We start from the raw sequence: 21,250 nt of genomic DNA, 5'->3' as shown, positions 1-21,250 counted from the left end.
TCACTACAGTGAGTAACCTATAATTGTTTCAACAGAGACTCTTCTGTTAAACCACTAACTTCAAATTTGATGTCACAAGTAGTTGGAAGAAGATTCACAGATCAGAGGTTGCAGAGATTAATCTATTATTGTATTATTGTGTGTTTGAATTGAATGAATACATTTTATTTGAAATTCCAATGGACCAAACATTGCTGCAGTATAATCATTCAGTTGAAATATGCTCTTCTTTACAATCAAAGGTCTTCACAATTTATCAATATCTCTTTCTGATTTCTGGTATAATTTTATTATAGTTCTAAAACAGACACACTTGTAAACATAGCTACCTTGCCCACCTGGCTATCAAACCTGTTTCTATTAATTTATTTGGGGCTGAATCATTCTCGGTTTTCCAAGCTGCTGCTGATTTTTATCGTCAATTGGTAGATATGTAATTTTAGTTAACTGCCTCCTTGTGAACATGTCATCATTAGAAAACAGATCTATGTCATCATTAAGTAGAGTTATTCCCATGTTAACGTCTTCCTACATGAATCCTTCTATTTGGTTCTTATCTCTAATTGATAGCAACAAAGGGTACAAGAATGAGGCAACTAGTGCAGGTGAGAGGGGTATCATTGAATGATTCTGCTCTTGACACAATACTCTTTTATTAACTATACCCATATTCTTTGGTTTCATAAATATTTGCAGAACTGTCTTTTCAAATTTTGAAGGGAAGTTAACAGCCCTTAAAATATACCCCCTAACGGCCAATTAACTCTAATGAATGACTTTTGCAGCTTGTGAATTTCAATCTGTTGAGAGATATTGTTTTGTTCTTTCTATACGGCCTATCGTGAGATGAGTTAAACAAGATAATAATCTTTCTGACATGAATACCATTGATCTTTAGCAAGTCATCATTATACTACACAGTTCAGTCATAGTGACAAGAAATTAGAAGACAACTGTGGATACACATTCAGTCATGGAATAGTGCAAAAGGAGATAAATTTATTGAGATTGTTTCTATACATGGCACTGTTTAAGTGGTTACTGAATTGTTGTGATTGCCATCCAAAGTAGACATTAGAAGCCACTTCCCTTTTAGATGTCTACACTCCTTCAATGATATCGCGACAGACGAGTATATAATTCATACTCGGCTGCCATGACATCACCTGAGGGGGATATGACATTTCTTGGCCAGGATTTATTTCTAGAGTGAGAGAGGGGACCTGGTACTATTTGTATGTAATGTTATGTTAAAAGATTTCTATACTGCCTGTCACTGAAATAGTGGACTAACAGCGCTTTGGCAGTATGCAGATTTTTTCCCTCAATCTATTGATCGGGGGCAAGCAAAACTGCATAACGGAGGCCACAGAAGACCACGGCCGAGACTGAGCCCTGCCCCACATTGCACTCAGGGCTGACAGCCCCAGCCTCAGAGCAACCCAGAAGGGGGAAGTGCAAGTGCAGCGGGAAGGTAAGTGGGTGTGTTTGTGAAGTGTGAGGACTGTTTGTGGCAGGAAAGGGAGGGGCGCGAAAGGGGGAGTCAGAGGTGAAACCCCCAATTAAAAGAAAGTCTCTCCATTATGGGAGAAGGTTGGGATGAGAAACGGGTGGTAGCATCACCTTCGAGGGGTTGGGGGTAGGGAAAGATTCAATTTTACTGCTGTTGAAGACTGCAACAAATCGGCCAAAATAAATTAGGTCTTTTGCGAATGCGTCCTTCACCAGATGGGATTTAGACACAGAACTCCTGAGGCGTACCTTGAAAGTGTGGTAGTGTACCTCTGCCAGAGTATGCAGACTTTAGTCTGTGGTGGAGGAATGTAAACGAGCATCAGATGAGAGTTAGGATAAGGGGGAGTAAAATCAACATAAAAGATTGGCTCAGGAAAGAGAGCCTATGGGAAGTAGGGATGTAAATTGTGATAGTTTAGCATTCCTATAGTGTTAGTGAAGAACGATCAAAGCATTTCACTAATCATGAAATGCTTAACACACAGAATGAGGATATAACCTGTGAGGGTAGCTTCTAGCACTTTAAAGGATTGCCAAAATACATCAGAAAGTAGTTGCACGATGGTCTTGAGCTGTGCTCCAACAGACCCTTGAAGTATGAAGGTTTGTTTTATATATTTCCCTCATACCTCCGCTATCCACCCCTGCAGTGCTGGTGTATGAAGACAGCACAGGGTGTAGGGAAAAGGAGCTCTGGGAGCACATGCACAACATACAATTTTAGAATAATGGATTTCAGCTATTGTTTGGGCTCCCGAGTGACATCATAGACAGCTCCAGCTTCCTACTTGTCTATTAGAACACCTTGGTGGAAAATCATCTGCTACTTGATAGCTAGCCATTAGTACTCAATTAAAGGTTGTGGGCAGAGGAGATGTCATTGTTGATTACGTTCTCACCTTTTCCTGGATTTTTGTCAGGGCCTTCAGCTCTACCATTACCAACATTTCAGAGTGGGGCCTAGAGCCAACAGTTGTGGGTATGAGACACATCCACAGACTTTATCCCTCTCCCCAAGGGGGAGCCACCCTTTTTGAATTAGGGAGGTGAGCCACCTCAGTTTAACATCCTCTAGGGGACAGGGCAAGCAGTTTCCTACTGGGGGAAGATAACGTCAGCCAAGCAAGGCAGTCCCGAGCGAGGCCAATCCCATCCAAAACTGACAACCCTACTGGAGGAGAGACCGGGAACAGCTGGTCAAAAGCAGCAGTGCAGGGCCCAAACTGCAAAACGTTAGGTGGACTGGTAAAAGCATGCCACTCCTTCACAGACAGCACAAGTTCAGATAGTGCCAGAGGAACCCGAAGATGTTGAAGAACTGGCAATGCTTGCAGTGAACCTGCCCAACCTCCTGAGGAACACTGCTGCAAAACTAAAGGTGCACAGTGGCTCCGGGTAAAGGGGAAGGGAAGGCCCAATGTACCCCAATGCAGGGTGAGAACAAACAAACCACAAGGTGGGGATCAACCAGGCAGGCTGCAAACGACCCTGAGGTGAATTGAGACCAAGCAAACACCGAGTTTACCTGAGAGAGGCAAGAGGCAGAGCCTAAGGAGCGGTCTCAGTGTGTTTTATGTTAGAGTTATTCTGTTTTGTTACCAGTGGTAGGGGCAGAAACTAGGCTAGGTATTGTAGAATTGTAGACAGGTTTCTGGATGGCAGACCTTCTAAATTTTAGACGGAAATGCTGACCCTGAAGAGTACCCTTTTACTTTACTTTACAGAGTAGTATCATTGATTTAGGGAGAGCTTAACATGTAGGTATATAAATAAAGGAAGTTACTCACAATGTCTCCTTGTCCATCTCCTGGTTCTGACCTACCACAAAAGATTTGTATGAGTTAATCATTGTATTGATTAACTTTGTGTGCATCCATCGATGCATTAGAAGTCAGTGTGTGTATCTTGTCTGCTTGTAGCTTCTGATTTTTCAAATTCGGTCATCACCAAGGCTATATCGTTCTTGACTTCCACACGTTTCCTTTAGTGTTTGACATCATTACTCCTCTAAGAAAGGCTTCTGTTGTATCTAAAATAGAGCCTGTACTTGTTTTGGACCCATTTAAGAAAATACATTCTTTGTGTTTGTGTTTACATTTTAAATGCCCAATGAATCCTAAATCAGTGATATGTCTATCCTCTGCGCCCCATGTCTGAAGTGTCATAGTTGAGGTTGGCCCCAGTTAGAACATGCCTAGTTAGGTGGATAGATCCAATCCAAGTGTTTTCTAATTTTAGCTTTCTGGGAGGCGCTCACGTTGAGTCAATATCGGAGGGATTTACGGGCCTGTTAGAGAAGATCACATACATGTTTTTGCTTCATGTTATATTTAGCAATCAGGAAGCATGCATCTTCGAGGCTAGTGTCCCTCTTCTCGTGGTGATTGCATCGATTACATTGTGAGAAGATGTGTTGAGCCAAATGCTTATCTAACATTGTCTAACAGTACAATGTCCCTCTAAAATGTTTGAATCAACAAAATGAATGTTCCCACTTAAAATGACTTAATACTTAAGGACCATCAACATTTGAGCCATAGCATAAATGCATTGTCATGTACGAGCACATATTCATTTTTAATTAATAGAAATCGACCTTTGATTTGTTGGGCATATCCATGCTATTTACGATGAGCATTGCGGTATGGAAGTATCCGATTGCTATATAATGTCTTGTTTTGCATTTATTTAAGAATACAAGTCCTCAATATCCTTTATTATTATGTCGCCCGATACTCTAAATCTTACCCGTTTTTAATACATTAAAAGCATCATTGCACTTTACTATGGAGGAGGATAATTATCATCTACAGTCTGGAGAACACATGCATGTCATTGGTTTGATATAATGCTTGTTTTAATTGTACTATTTTATGGAAGATTCTTCCGAAATAAACGTATTATGATGATGATGAAAACCAAAATCACGTTTCAACATAGAATATTTTGCACATTTATATCCACATTATTTCAATATTGTATAAACGTATCTAAGGTGATCTGAACCCCAAAAGGTGGGTTTCATGTAACTATGTATATTTCTCATAGAATATCACTCAGTTTAAGGTATAGCAGATCAATGACAAGTCTCGGGCAAATTACCAATCCCCTTGGTCCTCCGTGGGCCATTCTTCTAAATCTGTAACTAGATCCAGACGCTCCCCATCCCACTTGAACCTGCTGAGACCCCTCACAATGGATATGATGACCCCCAATAACATCAGAATGGCCCTAGTGGTAGGGCTGTAGCATGGGAGGACCCCTTTTGTTCTTGCAAAATGATCCATAGGCAGTCACTGTGTGTAATGATATTGCTGCTGTAAGCAAAGGCAACACTTAAAATGTGCAAACAATTATCTGTGTGCATAGCTACATGCAACTAGCCACCTACATCTATGTTCACTTGCACAGAATCTACTTCCTTCTGACTGTGGTTACAAATAAATGATGACCCTTCCCACAGATTTGGCATTACAGAGCACACAACAAGTCAATTTACATGTGGCGTATAACCAACATTACTGTACAGAATGCTGGCAGTCTGCTAAGGCTGTAAATAGTATGTGATTAAGTATTCAATGTATGTTAAGTCTCAATTCAGCGTGCTTGAAAACCAGTTACGCATTTTGCATGCACTACAGAAGGCACACAGCGCCGCAGGGACAGATCTATGGTGAATTAGCAGTTTTCATAACATTACACATAACAACATAACGTAAGATAACAACACATCATAACACTAAAGTGAGAATTTTAAAAAAACAATATACAAGCTGGAGGTATTACAATGATGTGTAAATTATTACATTTACATTGCTTGAATGGAAGGTGGTGGTGCATGACAGTATTGAGGTGCATTTGGACACCTTTTAGGGACCCGTTGTGGGTGGCATGAGACAGAGCAAGCCAGGAGATGTGCTAGCAAGCTTGATATGGAGTTTTAGTATTATCACATGTGGGTTCATATAGGACAGCAAGGGCGTGCATTCATAGAGCCATATGTGTCTGTTCCCACAATAGGATGAGAATGCTTCTGGCCACGACAAAAGTGCTTTTGCAGAGCAGTATTTGATTCTCAGGGCTGGACAATAGGGAGTCCTTTAGGTGTGGCTAGGGGGTTCATTGACAAAACTCTGTATAGGTATCAGAAATGACAACAAAGTGAGTACTGCTAGAGGCTCATAAGGGGCACTGGCTGAGCTGTGTATGATTCTCTGAACTGGAATAGCTGGGTTCCTGTGGGCCAGTAATGAGGATCCTTGGAAGAGTTGTGGATGGGTCAAATGATGTGGATAGCAGGGTAACTACGGGTTGTGCTGATGTGCATTAGAAGAGCAGCCTGTTGCACTCAGCAGCAGAATTGAAGGGGACTTGTGTGGCGGTCTCAGTCCAGGAACAACAGGAAGTGATGCAGGACTACTATAAGGTGCATTGAGATTCTGACACATGAAAACCTCTGAAGTACTTCAGAACAAGGGCAATATGCTTTCAGTGAGTTGTTTTCAAGTCTGAAAACTGCCCAAGCCGAACTATAGAGCAAGGGCACATTAGGTATCTTACCCCTTTGCAGATGGCGACGGCTTCCCTCGAGAGTGACTTGGGGTATGACACAGTCTGCTCCATGATCGACTGGAAGAGTTCATCTTCATCCTCACCATCAAAGGGGGGCTGTTCAAAGGAGAAGATAAAGCAAAGTTACATACACATATGAAACTACCAGAATTCAGAGTTGAAGTTCAAATCAAACCAAAGAAAACTCCCCAAAGCCAATATTATCTAAGTGTACCAGTAGAATGGTGGCTGCTCAGCACCAACCTTTAATTAAGAAAATTCGGTGCTGAAGTGGAGACTTTCACTGCTTGGTAATGGCCCATGGTCCTTTGCGTAGGCTTAAAGCATGTCTGACCACCAGAAAAACTCCCTACTGAAGAGGTTCTAGATATTAGCTCCCTGGCATGTTTTTCAGGGTGGACCAATAGCTTCCTGTTAAATTTGGAGCTGGCACATTGGCAGATTCTCAAGTTACAAATCAAAATGAGTGCATGGAAAATCGAGAAGAAAGCAAGTTCTAGTCCCTTCTCCATTTCCATGGTGGCCAATAGTGACAGAGTAAAGGTGCACTGCAAGATGGTGAGCTGGAGCGGCTTCTGTGGACCAGAGGTGTGTGGATGGTTTAGGGGGTGAGTGGACAGTGTGCCATGGTGAGCGGTAAGTGTTGTGCGGGGTGCAGGGTTAATGGATGGATACCTAGAAGCAAAATGGTGGTGTCCAACTGAACAGAGGTCTTGGATGGCAGGGTTAACACCATGAGGTAAGGCAGGTCTTCTGAACTCACTGATGGGCTGTGAGTTACATCTATATCACTTGACAGTCATTAATAGGAGGAACTAAAGTAAGGCATTTGACAAAGTGACTTCTCACCCAGACACTCAGAATCACTAGTAGGATGCTCCCTGTTGGTGGGGTTTGGAAGAATGCTTACCGGCTAAGGTGCCTTCATCCACTCCAATCACCTATGACAGGATTGAGATGCACAGACAGAAATGTCCTCTCTGGCCACTTCAAAGTTAAATCTGCCAGAGAAATGTGGCCATGTTGCAAGGAAGGTCCATTAGGTGTACAGACCCCCTCCGGACATCCTGGCATCAGATGTAGACATTATTAATCTAAATGATCCTTGTGTTTGGCATGGTTGGTGATATCTTGCCCAAGGCAGTGTGCTCACCTCATTGGTGTCATTGATGCTTTGGGGAAGCAAATCCTTTGAAGTAGCACCCATGCCAGTGGACCTGTCTGGTGGGAACTGCAGCGGTGGTGGCATGCATGCAGGGATGGGTCTGTCTTGCAAACCTGAAAGTGCCATATTTTAGCTACAAGAGCCACTTTGGGTCATCATGGCAGTAGCTCTAAAATACTAACTGTTGGAATGACTGAATAACATATAATGAATTTTAAACCTTAATCAGAATCGAGCACTAAGTTAGTCACACTTTACGCTGTCCCTGCGGCCGTGGGAGCCTTCATTTTACCATGGGGCACAGGCTGCAGTGCAGCATGTGCGACAAAATGACTACTGCTCTGCAAAATTACAGGGATGAGCAGTGGCTAAACCCCCTACTTAGGCCCACACTACTACAAAGCCGGCAGTGATGCCAATCACTAAGTGGGCAGAGCCCAAGATATACTCCAAGAAGGGGTGTGAAGTGATCACAATAGAAACCCAAACAGCGATAGTACAAATACTTCAAAATAAAATAATGGTCAATTAATCTTCTATTAAAAATATGTGTACTTGAATTAAACAATCAAGAATGCAGTAACTAACTTGAAAACACAAGCAAAAACCCACCTCTCTGGAAAGAACACAGAAAATGCAGAATGTGTAGATATCAGCACTCTGGGTACCTGAGCAGGTGTGATCAGGCAAGCAATTGCAGCAATGTCAATTTAAAGGAAAGCTCTTTTCAAGTATCGGTGCAAAAAGGGGCTTACATATTTCCATGGTCCCAGAAAGTGGACCAGGTGGACTGGGCCTACCTTATTCTTGTCTTTGGTGGTTCAGTGTTGAGACAGGCTTCTAGGAGCTTCCTAAAGCAATGATTTGGTGCTAGGTTGGTGAGCTGGTCAATGGATCCAACATCCGGTAAAGTCAAAGCTGCAACTGCATGATACGTGAAGAATCTGGTGACAGGCAGGTGATGTCCACTGAGTGGAGCTCACAATGGTTCATTTCGGGAATCCGGGCCCAGAGCTGTTCATTGACTTCTGGGTTGCTGCAAGGCCCAATCCAGGGTATCCAGGCACAAGGTAAGTCCTTTTGTTCTGCCCTCTCACTCCAAGGAGCTTGACTGGTACCTAGATGGGATCCTTCACCTCCATGGAAGATCCTGGTTCCAGTGCAGCTGGCAATGGGACAGACCATGGTCCAAACAGCAGTCACCCCCACTGTTCCCTCTGAATGGTTAGGGGACAGATCATTCCTCTGTCTTGGATGCCACCTATCTTCACCTTCATGGCATTGGACTTTGGAATGGCCTGCACTCCCAATAGAGGTCCAGTAAATTCTTCTTGTCTTCTTGAAAGTCCAAAAAGAATCAAAGAAGGAGCAGGAGATCCTTTCCTTGTGAAAGCTAAAGGTCACAGGGGATTGTACAGACGCAAACAATTGAGTGTTGCCTTCTTGCATCATACCCAGAGAGCCTTGTTCCGCTGGATATGGAGCTGACAGGAAGGAACGAGAGTCCTGCAGAAAGCCACGATTGTGGACTCCTTCTCTCGGCCCTAGTATCCTCGATGAATACTCCAGCTCCTCCCCTTGCCATAGAAGCAATTTTAAAGGTCATTTGGGGTGCAAACCCCAGTGTGAGGCTGGCCTTTTTTATGTTAGTGCCCCTTTAAAAGCAAGGATTGCAGGGGCTCTCCTGGTGGGAGCTCATTTGCCTTTGGGGAGGTTTTACCTTCCTCCCAGGGGGTTCAAAGAGGGTAGCATCCCTGGCTATTGTCCCACTGGCACAGTACAGACAGCCACATTGCTGTAACAAAACATTGCCTTTACATAGCTGATGTGAGCTCACAGGGTTGAAACTTGTATGAGATCAAGTCGGTATGTCTTTAATAAATGTATGCTCCCTTCCAGCCATCACCTCTTTGTTTTGCTTTGTCACCCCGAGTGGGACGGGTATGCCCAGACGTGGGTCCCGTGCCTGCTGGGCCTAGAGACCCAAGCTACTCCTCACTGATGAGCCCCAACAAGGGTGAAACATGTTTGGGGATGCTTGTGGTCTCGTGCAGAAGGGATGTGACCTAGCAGTTCGGGCTGGACTTCCCCTTTTGGAGTGGGACCAAGCCTGATTTGCATATGGTTTTCCCCCTTCTGTAATGGCTTGGCAGGCGAAGAACGATGGTCTGGAGGGTTGCCCTGAGCAATGCCAGTGGTTAGGATTCAGTCTAAACCTTCCAGCCATCACCTCTTTGTTTTTGCCTTGTCACCCCGAGTGGGACGGGTATGCCCAGACGTGGGTCCCGTGCCTGCTGGGCCTAGAGACCCAAGCTACTCCTCACTGATGAGCCCCAACAAGGGTGAAACATGTTTGGGGATGCTTGTGGTCTCGTGCAGAAGGGATGTGACCTAGCAGTTCGGGCTGGACTTCCCCTTTTGGGGTGGGACCAAGCCTGATTTGCATATGGTTTTCCCCCTTCTGTAATGGCTTGGCAGGCGAAGAACGATGGTCTGGAGGGTTGCCCTGAGCAATGCCAGTGGTTAAGATTCAGTCTAAACCTTCCAGCCATCACCTCTTTGTTTTTGCTTTGTCACCCCGAGTGGGACGGGTATGCCCAGACGTGGGTCCCGTGCCTGCTGGGCCTAGAGACCCAAGCTACTCCTCACTGATGAGCCCCAACAAGGGTGAAACATGTTTGGGGATGCTTGTGGTCTCGTGCAGAAGGGATGTGACCTAGCAGTTCGGGCTGGACTTCCCCTTTTGGGGTGGGACCAAGCCTGATTTGCATATGGTTTTCCCCCTTCTGTAATGGCTTGGCAGGCGAAGAACGATGGTCTGGAGGGTTGCCCTGAGCAATGCCAGTGGTTAAGATTCAGTCTAAACCTTCCAGCCATCACCTCTTTGTTTTTGCTTTGTCACCCCGAGTGGGACGGGTATGCCCAGACGTGGGTCCCGTCCCTCCTGGGCCTAGAGACCCAAGCTACTCCTCACTGATGAGCCCCAACAAGGGTGAAACATGTTTGGGGATGCTTGTGGTCTCGTGCAGAAGGGATGTGACCTAGCAGTTCGGGCTGGACTTCCCCTTTTGGGGTGGGACCAAGCCTGATTTGCATATGGTTTTCCCCCTTCTGTAATGGCTTGGCAGGCGAAGAACGATGGTCTGGAGGGTTGCCCTGAGCAATGCCAGTGGTTAAGATTCAGTCTAAACCTTCCAGCCATCACCTCTTTGTTTTTGCTTTGTCACCCCGAGTGGGACGGGTATGCCCAGACGTGGGTCCCGTGCCTGCTGGGCCTAGAGACCCAAGCTACTCCTCACTGATGAGCCCCAACAAGGGTGAAACATGTTTGGGGATGCTTGTGGTCTCGTGCAGAAGGGATGTGACCTAGCAGTTCGGGCTGGACTTCCCCTTTTGGGGTGGGACCAAGCCTGATTTGCATATGGTTTTCCCCCTTCTGTAATGGCTTGGCAGGCGAAGAACGATGGTCTGGAGGGTTGCCCTGAGCAATGCCAGTGGTTAAGATTCAGTCTAAACCTTCCAGCCATCACCTCTTTGTTTTTGCTTTGTCACCCCGAGTGGGACGGGTATGCCCAGACGTGGGTCCCGTCCCTCCTGGGCCTAGAGACCCAAGCTACTCCTCACTGATGAGCCCCAACAAGGGTGAAACATGTTTGGGGATGCTTGTGGTCTCGTGCAGAAGGGATGTGACCTAGCAGTTCGGGCTGGACTTCCCCTTTTGGGGTGGGACCAAGCCTGATTTGCATATGGTTTTTCCCCCTTCTGTAATGGCTTGGCAGGCGAAGAACGATGGTCTGGAGGGTTGCCCTGAGCAATGCCAGTGGTTAAGATTCAGTCTAAACCTTCCAGCCATCACCTCTTTGTTTTTGCCTTATCAGTCACAACATCATAACCATGTATAGAAAGTTCTTTGAGTTTACCCAGCCACAAAATTGATACAGTTGCGCAATTATTTGCTGGGTCAGAGGAGCTGAAGTTAAATGCAACCTCTTTTTGCAGTGACCTTGGGTCACAACAGCTGTGGGGAATGCACATGTGACCCTTGAACCTGCCCTGTGCCACAGGTGAGCAGGCTCTGAAGTTGTCAAGCAAGAGACTGGATGATGCAGTAAGGGTACATGTGTGCACTATGCTTTTCGCTTTTGGCATGAAGCTTTATGAAAGTGGGGGTCTGATTAGCAGACTTCCATTTCAGAAACAGAATTACCTGCATAATGTTATTTATGTAATAAAATCAAAAATGCTTGGGCTATTTCAGCCCCGCCAGATGGTCATCTAACACAGAAAGTTTAGGGCAAAATCAGCTGCCTGAATTGTTCATCAAATAAAGCTCACAGGCACACCATAAAACACACCAAACATATCTTTCACCTAGAACAGGGATCTGCCACTTTTGGTGCTGTAGATGTTTTGGACACAGATTCTATCATTCTAAGCCAGCAGATTCAATAGAGGCAAACGTCACTTGAGTCCAAGACATCTGCAGATTCACAGATTACATATGGCTGCCCTAGAACTTCCCTCAGCTAGTAAACCCAAACACATGTTCTCATTCCTATAGGCCATTACTACGTGAGTGCAGGAGCTGCATTATGTTATTATACAACTCAGGGGATGGCATATGCTCTTACTGACACTTTTGAATATTCAGGTGCCAACTTCCTGACCAGATTCTGCACATTCAGAGGGAATAAACAATATATGCCACAAGGTCTGGGTACTACATATGTATTGTCCAGTGGCCAGATCACCATATCAGAATGAAGCCTGCAGGCAAGAGTTTGCCTTTGTTTCTGAATATTACAGCTATGATTTCTTGAGGGATGGCCTATCTTATTAAAAACAATGATACTTAAGTCATGGCATGAAGTTCATGGGGGCATTTGATGCTGAATTTGAAAGACTGTGGTGAAAACATTAAACGACTTCAAACCACCAGGATCACTCATAGTGATGCCACTGCCACACCTCTAACAATAAGGTGCCCGGGCCCACATGCACTAAGCACAAGCATCTGCATAAGCACTCATATGATTCGGATGTGGAATATGTGGGTTGGACCTAGCAGCAAATGATGACGGATGGGATAGGTGCGTTTCACTTTCTTTTTTATTCAGGGATTCCTTTGCCTCTCAAGAGACCACCCTGCTCAAACATATTTAACCACACGAAGTAGGTGGATTTCTGGACAACTTCCCGTCGATGCACACAGACGGGTAAAGGAATTGGAGAAACAGCAACATGTGAAGCACCTGACAACTTTTTCCACTGAAACACGTCACAGTTTGTAAATATCCATAGAATGTGCATTGGACAGCAGCCTTTCCTCCTAACTCTGTATTTCTCTTCCTTGACCAATGAGGGGACAGTGGCCCACGCTCTGCTTGTACTGCACGACAATTCCATAGGATGTATGCATGTACACGATGTATATGTAACCAAATGACCTCTACTGACCTCTGAAAATGTGAGTCTAGTAATATCTACAAAATAGTCCTCTCTCATCATCCTTTGTGAAATTATTTATTTGATTGCCTCACTCACATAAAAATGATCACTGGAAGAGTAAAGGGTAGGCGTTGCTCCATTCCAAGGCCCGGCCGCAGAGGTGATGAGAATGGTGTGCACAGACACATGTGGAGAGGAAGGGGATGAGCCATTCAGACATGGAGTGTGAAGGGAAAGAGACCCAGATACCTGGGGTGGTAAAGAAGAGGGGTATAGAAACCTGGGTTGGGAGAGGTGTGACAGGGTGGGGATTGGCCAAGGGCCAGACAGAAATGTAGGAGGAGTGTTCAGTAATGCAATGATAATAAGCATTGACAACGCCAATATGTTGTGGCTGTCATATGTCAAATCCAGCATCAAATGCCATAATAAACGTCATGTACAGAAATCCTGTTCACACATCACAAATAATAACATAATTAAGGTACTTGACAAAAAACAAACACAATGTTCAAACATAAAACTAGAACAAAACTGTCTCCCGTCAAACCGGGTACACCTAGGACAGCATTGACAATCAATTGCAACTAATGTGCACAGAGCATTTTCACCTTTTAGAAAACCACAATTTAAGAAAATCGCAAAAGAAGGAAATGATGACACGTTGCTAAGTCTGGTGCAAGCACATTTGTGATCTACCACTATCCATACCAATAGTCTTTGCTCCACTAATTTTCAATCATGTTTAAAATCCACAAAAGAATTCATGGCACTGGAATGCAATGCAGAGGCAAAGGGCTGGGTAGCGGCAGTATTACCCTGTTCTGAAGATGTTCCTTCTGATTAACAAAGGATATATGCTCAAGTAGCAGACTGGAAACACCACATGTCATTTTACACTTGGGAACTAGGAGGCACATAAGCAGTACCTCTGCCCACTTCCACTTCGAGGTGGAACTTATAGAGCAATATGCGAAACGTATGGTATACAAATCTGACTTTGTGTACTCACTCAATCAGTGTTCAGAGCATGCAAGGACCACATCTGATTGATAGCCTATTGTTTAACTGTTTAAACACTATGATTGTACTGCATTGCATAAAATATTTCCAGGCTGGTGTCTGGGGAGTATTCAAAGTATGCAAGTCCATGCAATATACCAGTGCTGGAGAACTCACCTACAGGCAGAGGAATAAAGCATTGGGCACTTTTTGTTATCATGATTTCCCTGTTGAAACAGCTTCAAGAAGAATGCATGACTCTTGCACTATGCATTAATTATTATATTACAAATGAAGTACCGTTAGAACTCTTCTTTCTCAATTTCCATCACAATATGCACTAAACTCTCCTGCATGCGTAAACCCATATAATCTAGCTACCGTCAGCTGGTTGCATTGTATTTGACCAAAATCAGGTCTGTTGATTTTTCTCTTCCCCAAATTCCACATTTAATTTGCCATTCCCAAAATAGATGAATGGTTGCAAAGGTTCCTGATGTGCTTTTTATATTCCACTGTTACACTGTTATCTTTCGGTAACAATTGCAAACATGTGCAAACAAATCCATTCGTTTATCAAAGTTTCAATCTGAAAAATGTTAACTGACATTTAAAAGATTCAGGAAATGCTGGCATTTGTTATTTCAAAAGAATCAATTGCACCCTACATCACCAACGTATGTAGATGACCAGGTATCCACATGTTTATCTTATAAGGCCCACAGCATTGCTATCTACATGAGATCAAATATCAGTATGCTTTGAAGGGATGCATATGCTGCAAGTTCAGGAATATTGACTAGTCAAAGTAGACCTCGTCATTAGCCTGAAATAGGGATCTGCATTGGGGTTACTGCTCACCTGCCCAGCCAACATTTCATAGAGGAGAACTCCGAAGGACCACCAATCCACTGACTTCCCATAGGGCTGGTAGGCAATGATCTGTATCAAGACAAAAGGAGATAATTAGTGAAAACAGTGCACATCGCTGAGTATCCTTTCAGCAGGCTCTAGGGAACGAACTAGGGTTTAAGGGATACAATCTGAAACTGGGACTTTCGGAATTGGAGCAACTATCACCACAGTGTTACATCAGAGAAAAGTAATCCGTCCTTTTCAGGCAAGCTATGGTGCAGACTCCAGGAGGTCAAATTCAGCAAACTAGAAACAGAGTCCCTTTTACTTTAACCAAATGGTGATAGATAGTCATATGAGTGAAGATGTGGTTTTGCAGTTAAATTACCAGCTGTGAAATTAGAAGACATGAATTCTGACACCAGATTCTCAGCTTGAACACATTTTGTGATCCTGTTATCGCCACTTTATCTCTTTGAAATTCCAACACCGTTTTCTGGATAAAAATATAAATACTTAGAAAGCACATTGAGTGGTATTAAAAAGTCTTAGACCTTTCTGTGCAGTGAAGCCTGGAATTTCCTAGAGACAACGCAGCCTTTGTGGATAAACTGTACGGGTATTTCTACCTGCTACTTTCTCAATGTACAACTTTATATGTCAGAGATATGTGGGATACACCAAACCAATTGCACTGCAGGCCGAGTGCTTTTGTAAAATCCCTGTAAGACTACATTTAATAGACCAACTGTTTTCAAGTATAATGTTTTTGCTAAACACCATAAACATGATAATGAGCCAGTGAAACACATGCTGATATTTCTATAGGCAACCTAATATTTTCTACAAAAGGTGCAGAACCAAAACAACATTTAATTAAGACTCAGGTAATCTACATGTGATAAATACAAGGAAATACACCAAGAGATTGCCGTTCTGATTCTCAACATCACGCAAGAAAAGCTTCAATGGACATAAAGAAAGGTAATATTGTATGATCGAAATGTGCATCATTTTAAAAGTGACAATCAAGCAAAGTAAAGTAACTGATGCGTATTATTATTATAAGCCAACATGTGCTGTATTCTGTTTCTATATACATGTGCCATCATAGGAAGTTCTTTGCATCTGTAAATTAAATTGTGTGTGCTTTTAAAAAATGTGCACATAAATCAAACTGTAATCTGAGTGCAATTAAAAATCTTTGTTAAACAGACTTCTATTACAGTTAGAATCCGGAAGAAAAGTGACGCCATTTGAGACTGTATTAAAAACAAAATGCTCCCTTTAAAAATCAAAGGAGTGCCATCTATTCTTTGAATAACATATTTTTGAAAATTGAGAGGCCTTGGCTTGTCATGCGTTGGCTATATGTCCAAAACCAAGCTCAATCCATCATCAAAGAAAACTATTAACCTAGGCTATATCAACAGAGCCACATGTTCCAACATGTATATGGTCCCAAGTTGTATCATGACTGCTAGACGGTCATGGGGCTGGTGTCCTTTAATCCCCTTAAGAATACATCCAAATAACTTGCATCCATTCGAATTTGACCTTTGATATTTAGCTTGGCCACTAAGTGAATGTGTTTATGACTGATTGATGACTTCAGACCTAAGAGGCCGAAGTGAATAATTGAGTTGAAATTAAATCTCCTTGGGCAGAAATCAAGAAATGAAACTTACGTTTATTTTGAAAGCACAATCATGCAAAATGTATTCCTCTCTGTAACTTTACAATAAATCAAAACTCACACTATGAAACTAAACAAGAGATATGAACATTTATAAATTGTTAATACAATTTGATAAGTTTAACTTGTGTGTCAATTTCTATGGTACAGGGACGTGTTGCACAAGCCTGAATTCCTTTTTTCAGTTCGAAATTGAATAAAACCACCCTTGTCACATGCCTAAATATGTTGGACCTATCCATAAAAGGGGCATTCTGTGGGAGTGGCAACATAAGAAAAAACAATGGGAAGGGTCAACCAATCAAAAATGATGTTAAATGACCCTGTGTGGGAAAATATAGGCTCTATTTAAGTTCAAACCATAAAACCTGATTGAGCTCTGGGATTCGTTATGTCTGCAGATTGAGAATCCCTGCTGAAATGGGTGAGTGTTGAAGTGGGACAATACCTTCAGATGATTTGAAGACTCCCTAGGATGCCCTTACCCAGAGTTAGCCTGAAACAGACTTTAACTAAATAGGACCTGAGTCCCTGAGAAGAATTCCGAAGCAGATATCAGTGGGGGAGGCTGACTGAATATTGCTGTCTTGAGCTATGAGGGAACATGCCGGGTCTGTGCCTTAAAATAAACCCAGAAATGAGTATATTTGTTTTATTTATTTATTGTATTGGTCATTTGTAAGCCTTTTATACATCAATAAATTGTGTTTCAAAGCACCCACAGGGCAATGGGAGGAGAACAAGGGAGAAGCAAGAAAAAGGAACCTAACAGAGATTAGCAGAACATAGAAGTGGTTCTACTAGGGGAAAGGGTTAAGGGGTCAAGTGCTAAAGGTTCCGCAGAGGAGTGAGGTGCCAGAGAGCCAGTCGCAAAGGCAACAGATAAGTTCCAGGCAGTGACTGCTAGATGGAAAAGGGGTCACCAGCCCATAGAAAAAGCACAGGCGTGTGAGACAACACAGGCCAAGTGGTGCCCGCAGGGAAGTGCAGGGGAGGAGGGATGTTGCGGGCGATCGGATAAGAGACCAGGACCAGGAAGGACACATAAGGGCCCAGGCCACCAATCACAGTGACTGTGGGGTTTAGCGTGGGAGGGAGGAGGAGGAGAAGAGGAAAGTCTTGAGGTTTTTTACAGAGCTTGAGGAGATCTGGCTCAAGACAGAGAGAAAGGGGGAAGCTGTTCAAGAGGAGGGAGCCAGATGAGAAAAGGGAACAGCGGCCCGCTCTCTGCTTAGAGAAGCACTTGATAAGCAGAGAGTTGGGCCGGAGGATCGGATGGATCTGGAAGGAGAGTATTTGGTGAGAGCAAGTTGCAGATAGCATGGTCCCGGGCCCCAGGTAGCCTTATGGATGATACAGAGGGATCTGAATTTGTTCCTTGCAGCAACCGGGAGCCAGTGGAGAGAGTTTAGGGCTGGAGAGATGCGGTCCCTGGGCTTAAGGCCAAGGATAAGGCTTGCAGCCCTATTCTAGATTAGCTGGAGAGGGCAAAGAGAAGAAGAAGAAGGTAGATTAAGGAAGAGGCTGTTACAATAATCCAGCCTGGAGAGTACCAGATTGCTGGAGACATTAAGCTTCTGGGAATATGTGAGGAAAGGGAGGGTGACCCTGAGGAGGTAGAGTTGGAAATGGGCCTTCTTGCCAAGGTCCAAGATGTGAGAAATGAAAGAGAGAGCAGAGTTCAAGATGGCACCCAGGTTTTTGGTTTCAAAGGAAGGAGACGGGGAAGAGCCCATTGAGGGTGCCAGAGTGAAGGGAGGACAGAAGGAACAGGAGTCCCAATATGAAGAATATTAATATAAAAAAGGGGGACATGGAAGGGGAACTCCCCCAAAAACAACTAAAACAAACTTGTTTTGGGTTCATTCAAAATCCATTCATTCTTTTGTGATACGTTATAATCACATGTAACCAATGCACCTTGCTTTGTGACCATATTTTAAGGTAATATAGAACTGATTATAAACTCAGATGATAGCATTTCTGCATGAAATACACATTATCTGTTGGTGTTAGCCAAGTGAATAAAACTCTGATATACATTGATATATGTCGTTTTTGTTTGGCTTGCAACGTCTTCCTTTCAATGTTACTTCATACTTTTCTGCTTTTTCCTTTCAAGCACTTTGCTATTTTTGCCAATTTATCATTCCTTTCATTGCATTCCATCTTTTCTCTTTCTTTTCTTCTTATCTGAAGAGCTCTTTCTCTGTTTATTTCTTCCCATAAAGTCCTCACCTCTCTCCCTCTTTTTTGCAGTATCTTTCATTAAGGATATTGTTTCCAATCGGAACAGTCCAATTTCCCTTTTTTCAGCAGTTATTTTTTTGTTCCTGGAGTTTCTCTCATTCCCCACCTCCCATTCCACCCCACTTTTGTTTGCAGTTCTGGTCTTTTAGTTCCATTCTACGTTCATGTTTCAGTCTTGTTTCTTTTTTTCTTCTGCTATGAAATTACTTTTTTGCATTGACAAGTGCCCTTAACTTCCTTGTTGGGGATCCTCACACTCATCCAGTGCAGTAGGATACAATGTTTTGCCAGGAGGAGGCATAGGTTTCCAAATGTGCTCATAGAGCCCAGAGTGGGTTAAAAAATGTGAAACAAGCAGTGCAGTGGTGAAGGGTCTACCCACTTACCCATCATCTCCAACAACATCATACACACATTGTTCCAAAAAGGCTTATGCATCCGGCAATCCCATATCATGTAAAATTATTTGGAGTTAGTGTGGTTCCATCTAGGGTATGCACTGATTCCCTCATTGGAGAATAAACATAGCCTATCTGGCGTATAATGATAGCTGTGTAACACTTCCAATTGTATTAGTTGAAATCTGGAGTTATCTGACATCTTACGTGTCTGCGGACACATGTTCACCCATAGGTCATTAATGATGTCCAACTGCAGATCCACTGCCAATTTAGAGCGAGCGCTGGGTTATGGCACAATCAAGCGGAACTGAATTAGGTGGCATAAAGAGGACACCAAACCACGACTCTCGCTCACTGTTAGAATTGACACCAATATGGTGTCACTCGCAGGCTCTACCGTAAAAAAATCATCCCAATGATTTTTGCATGTTCTCTGTATGCCTCATATTGTAACCACATGGACGATGTGCGGTTTACATGCATAGGTATATCACTGCCCCGGGATAGAGTTAGCCTTAGAATATATGGCCCCTAACGTGTGAAACCCATGTTGCGCCCAGACCTTCCGTGAGCCAGCATCAACTTGTGGTAAGGAAGGCACGCAGTTCCACAGGGGGGATCCCTATGAAATGGGGAGAATACATCTACCTCCAGCCATAGCTGGGCCATGTCAATACCGTTATGCAAGCAGGGTCGAACTCACAGCCATTTGAAAATCGGCCTGGGAAAATTAGCGACCGTAGGTGCCTGTCATCTGCAGAGTGCCCCTCTAGTCTAGCATATGGGGGAGGAGGTCCCTCTGAGAACCAACAGGCTGCAAATTGTGCCTGCACAGCTACCCAGTAGAGACAAAAGTTAGGGGCCGCAAACCCTCCTCTCTCATATGTTTGTGATAAAGTGGCCCACATAAGCCGCACTGCCTGGAATGCCACATGAACTTGCTTGTTTCTGTTTCTAGATCTTGAAAGAATGACCGCCCCAAGCCACAATGGTATGTTAAGGAAAAGGTAGAGAAGTTTTGGGAGCACTGTCATCTTAATGAGCGCTATCTTACCAGCAATGGTAATAGGTAAGCAGGCTCAGCTCTTAAGTTTAGATACCAGCTGCATCATGTATACAGTGAAGTTGTGATCATACAACGTAGAGGCATGCCTAGTGGCCACAAACCCCAATTAGCATACGGTGGAAAGGGCCGATGTAAATCCATGTAGCTCACGAGGTTCAATGGTGATATCTATCAAGGGAAAGAGTTCAGACTTACAGCAGTTAACCTGGAGGCCCGAAACGTCTCCAAAGTCTAGGATGTCTTTCCTGATAGGCGCCATGTGAATGTGGGGGTCTCTTATGTATAGTAGTGCATCATCAGCGTAGAAAGAGATTATTCCAGGCTCTCCAGTCATCCTGATACCCCAGTGTCAGTGTCTGTGTCGTATTGGGTCCATTAATAGCACAGTAGTAATAGCGAATATTAGGGGTGAAAGGAGATAGCCTTCATGGGTGCCCCTCGCTATCATGAATTTTGAGGACAGTGTTCCATTGGTGATGACCCTGGCCATTGGAGTCGTATACAGAAGGCGCAAGGCTGACAGAACCCCGGGACCAAACCCACACTTTGCCAGCACTGCATACATAAACTGCCAGGAGACAGAGTCGAACGCCTTTTGAATATCAAGTTCCGCAGACACTGCTTGGGCCCCAGGGTCGATCTAAGCCAATTTATTAAAGAGACATTGTAGGTTCAATTTGGTGGAGTTCCCCGGGATAAATCCTGACTGGTGTGGATGATTAATATATGGCATGAACGGCTTCAGTCGGGTGGCCATTATCTTTGCAAATATTTTAATATCTGTTGATTAAGGAGAGGAGCCACATTGTCTGGGGGTTATTTGGCTTCAGAAGAACTGTAATAACAGCTTCTTGCATAGTGTCAGGGGGTTCCTGTGACCCAAGAGCTTCCTGCCACAGTTGAACCAGGTTAGGCGCCATCTGTGTCTTGTAGCACTTGTAGAATTCGTCCGTGAGGCCGTCCGCAACTGGAGCCTTCCCTGACGGCAGGTTCTCAATCACCTGCATTATATTGATCCGGAAGATTGGGAGATCTAGGAGGGCCCTAGCCTCCTGTGACAGTTGACTGATAAGTAGATGTCAAGGAACTTGTCTATGGCCCTCATTAGGACCCTGGCGGAGGACCATGGTGCAATTTGCACCATGGTCCATGGCGCTAAGCTGCCAACTCCGCCAAGGTGGTTGGCGGACTTACCGCCCCATGCCGACCTTGGCGGGGCGGTAAGTCCTCAATCCCCATTTTACCCTTCCCCATTCCCATTCTTGCCCCATAGGGTATAA

The 21,250-nt window shown here is 44.0% G+C and overlaps 1 protein-coding gene and 1 long non-coding RNA gene across 3 annotated transcripts in view; one reads left to right on the top strand and one right to left on the bottom strand.

The window, feature by feature from the left end:
• Window positions 1-21,250, bottom strand: part of PRKCG (protein kinase C gamma) — a 1,699,783-nt gene that overhangs the window by 28,908 nt on the left and 1,649,625 nt on the right. Inside the window, exons 15-16 of the mRNA XM_069637367.1 lie at window positions 14,564-14,644; window positions 6,076-6,183 (exon numbers count right to left, since the gene is read on the bottom strand). Coding sequence (XP_069493468.1) covers window positions 6,076-6,183; window positions 14,564-14,644 — 189 coding nt within the window. The remainder of the gene's footprint in view (window positions 1-6,075; window positions 6,184-14,563; window positions 14,645-21,250) is intronic.
• The window catches only part of LOC138526651 (uncharacterized), a 112,621-nt gene that overhangs the window by 8,258 nt on the left and 83,113 nt on the right, over window positions 1-21,250 (top strand). The window lies entirely within an intron of this gene.

This window comes from Ambystoma mexicanum, chromosome 1q (assembly GCF_040938575.1).
Source record: "Ambystoma mexicanum isolate Mex_15411 chromosome 1q, UKY_AmexF1_1, whole genome shotgun sequence".
Lineage (NCBI taxonomy): Eukaryota > Metazoa > Chordata > Amphibia > Caudata > Ambystomatidae > Ambystoma > Ambystoma mexicanum.
This window is presented reverse-complemented; position numbering and strand designations above follow the sequence as displayed.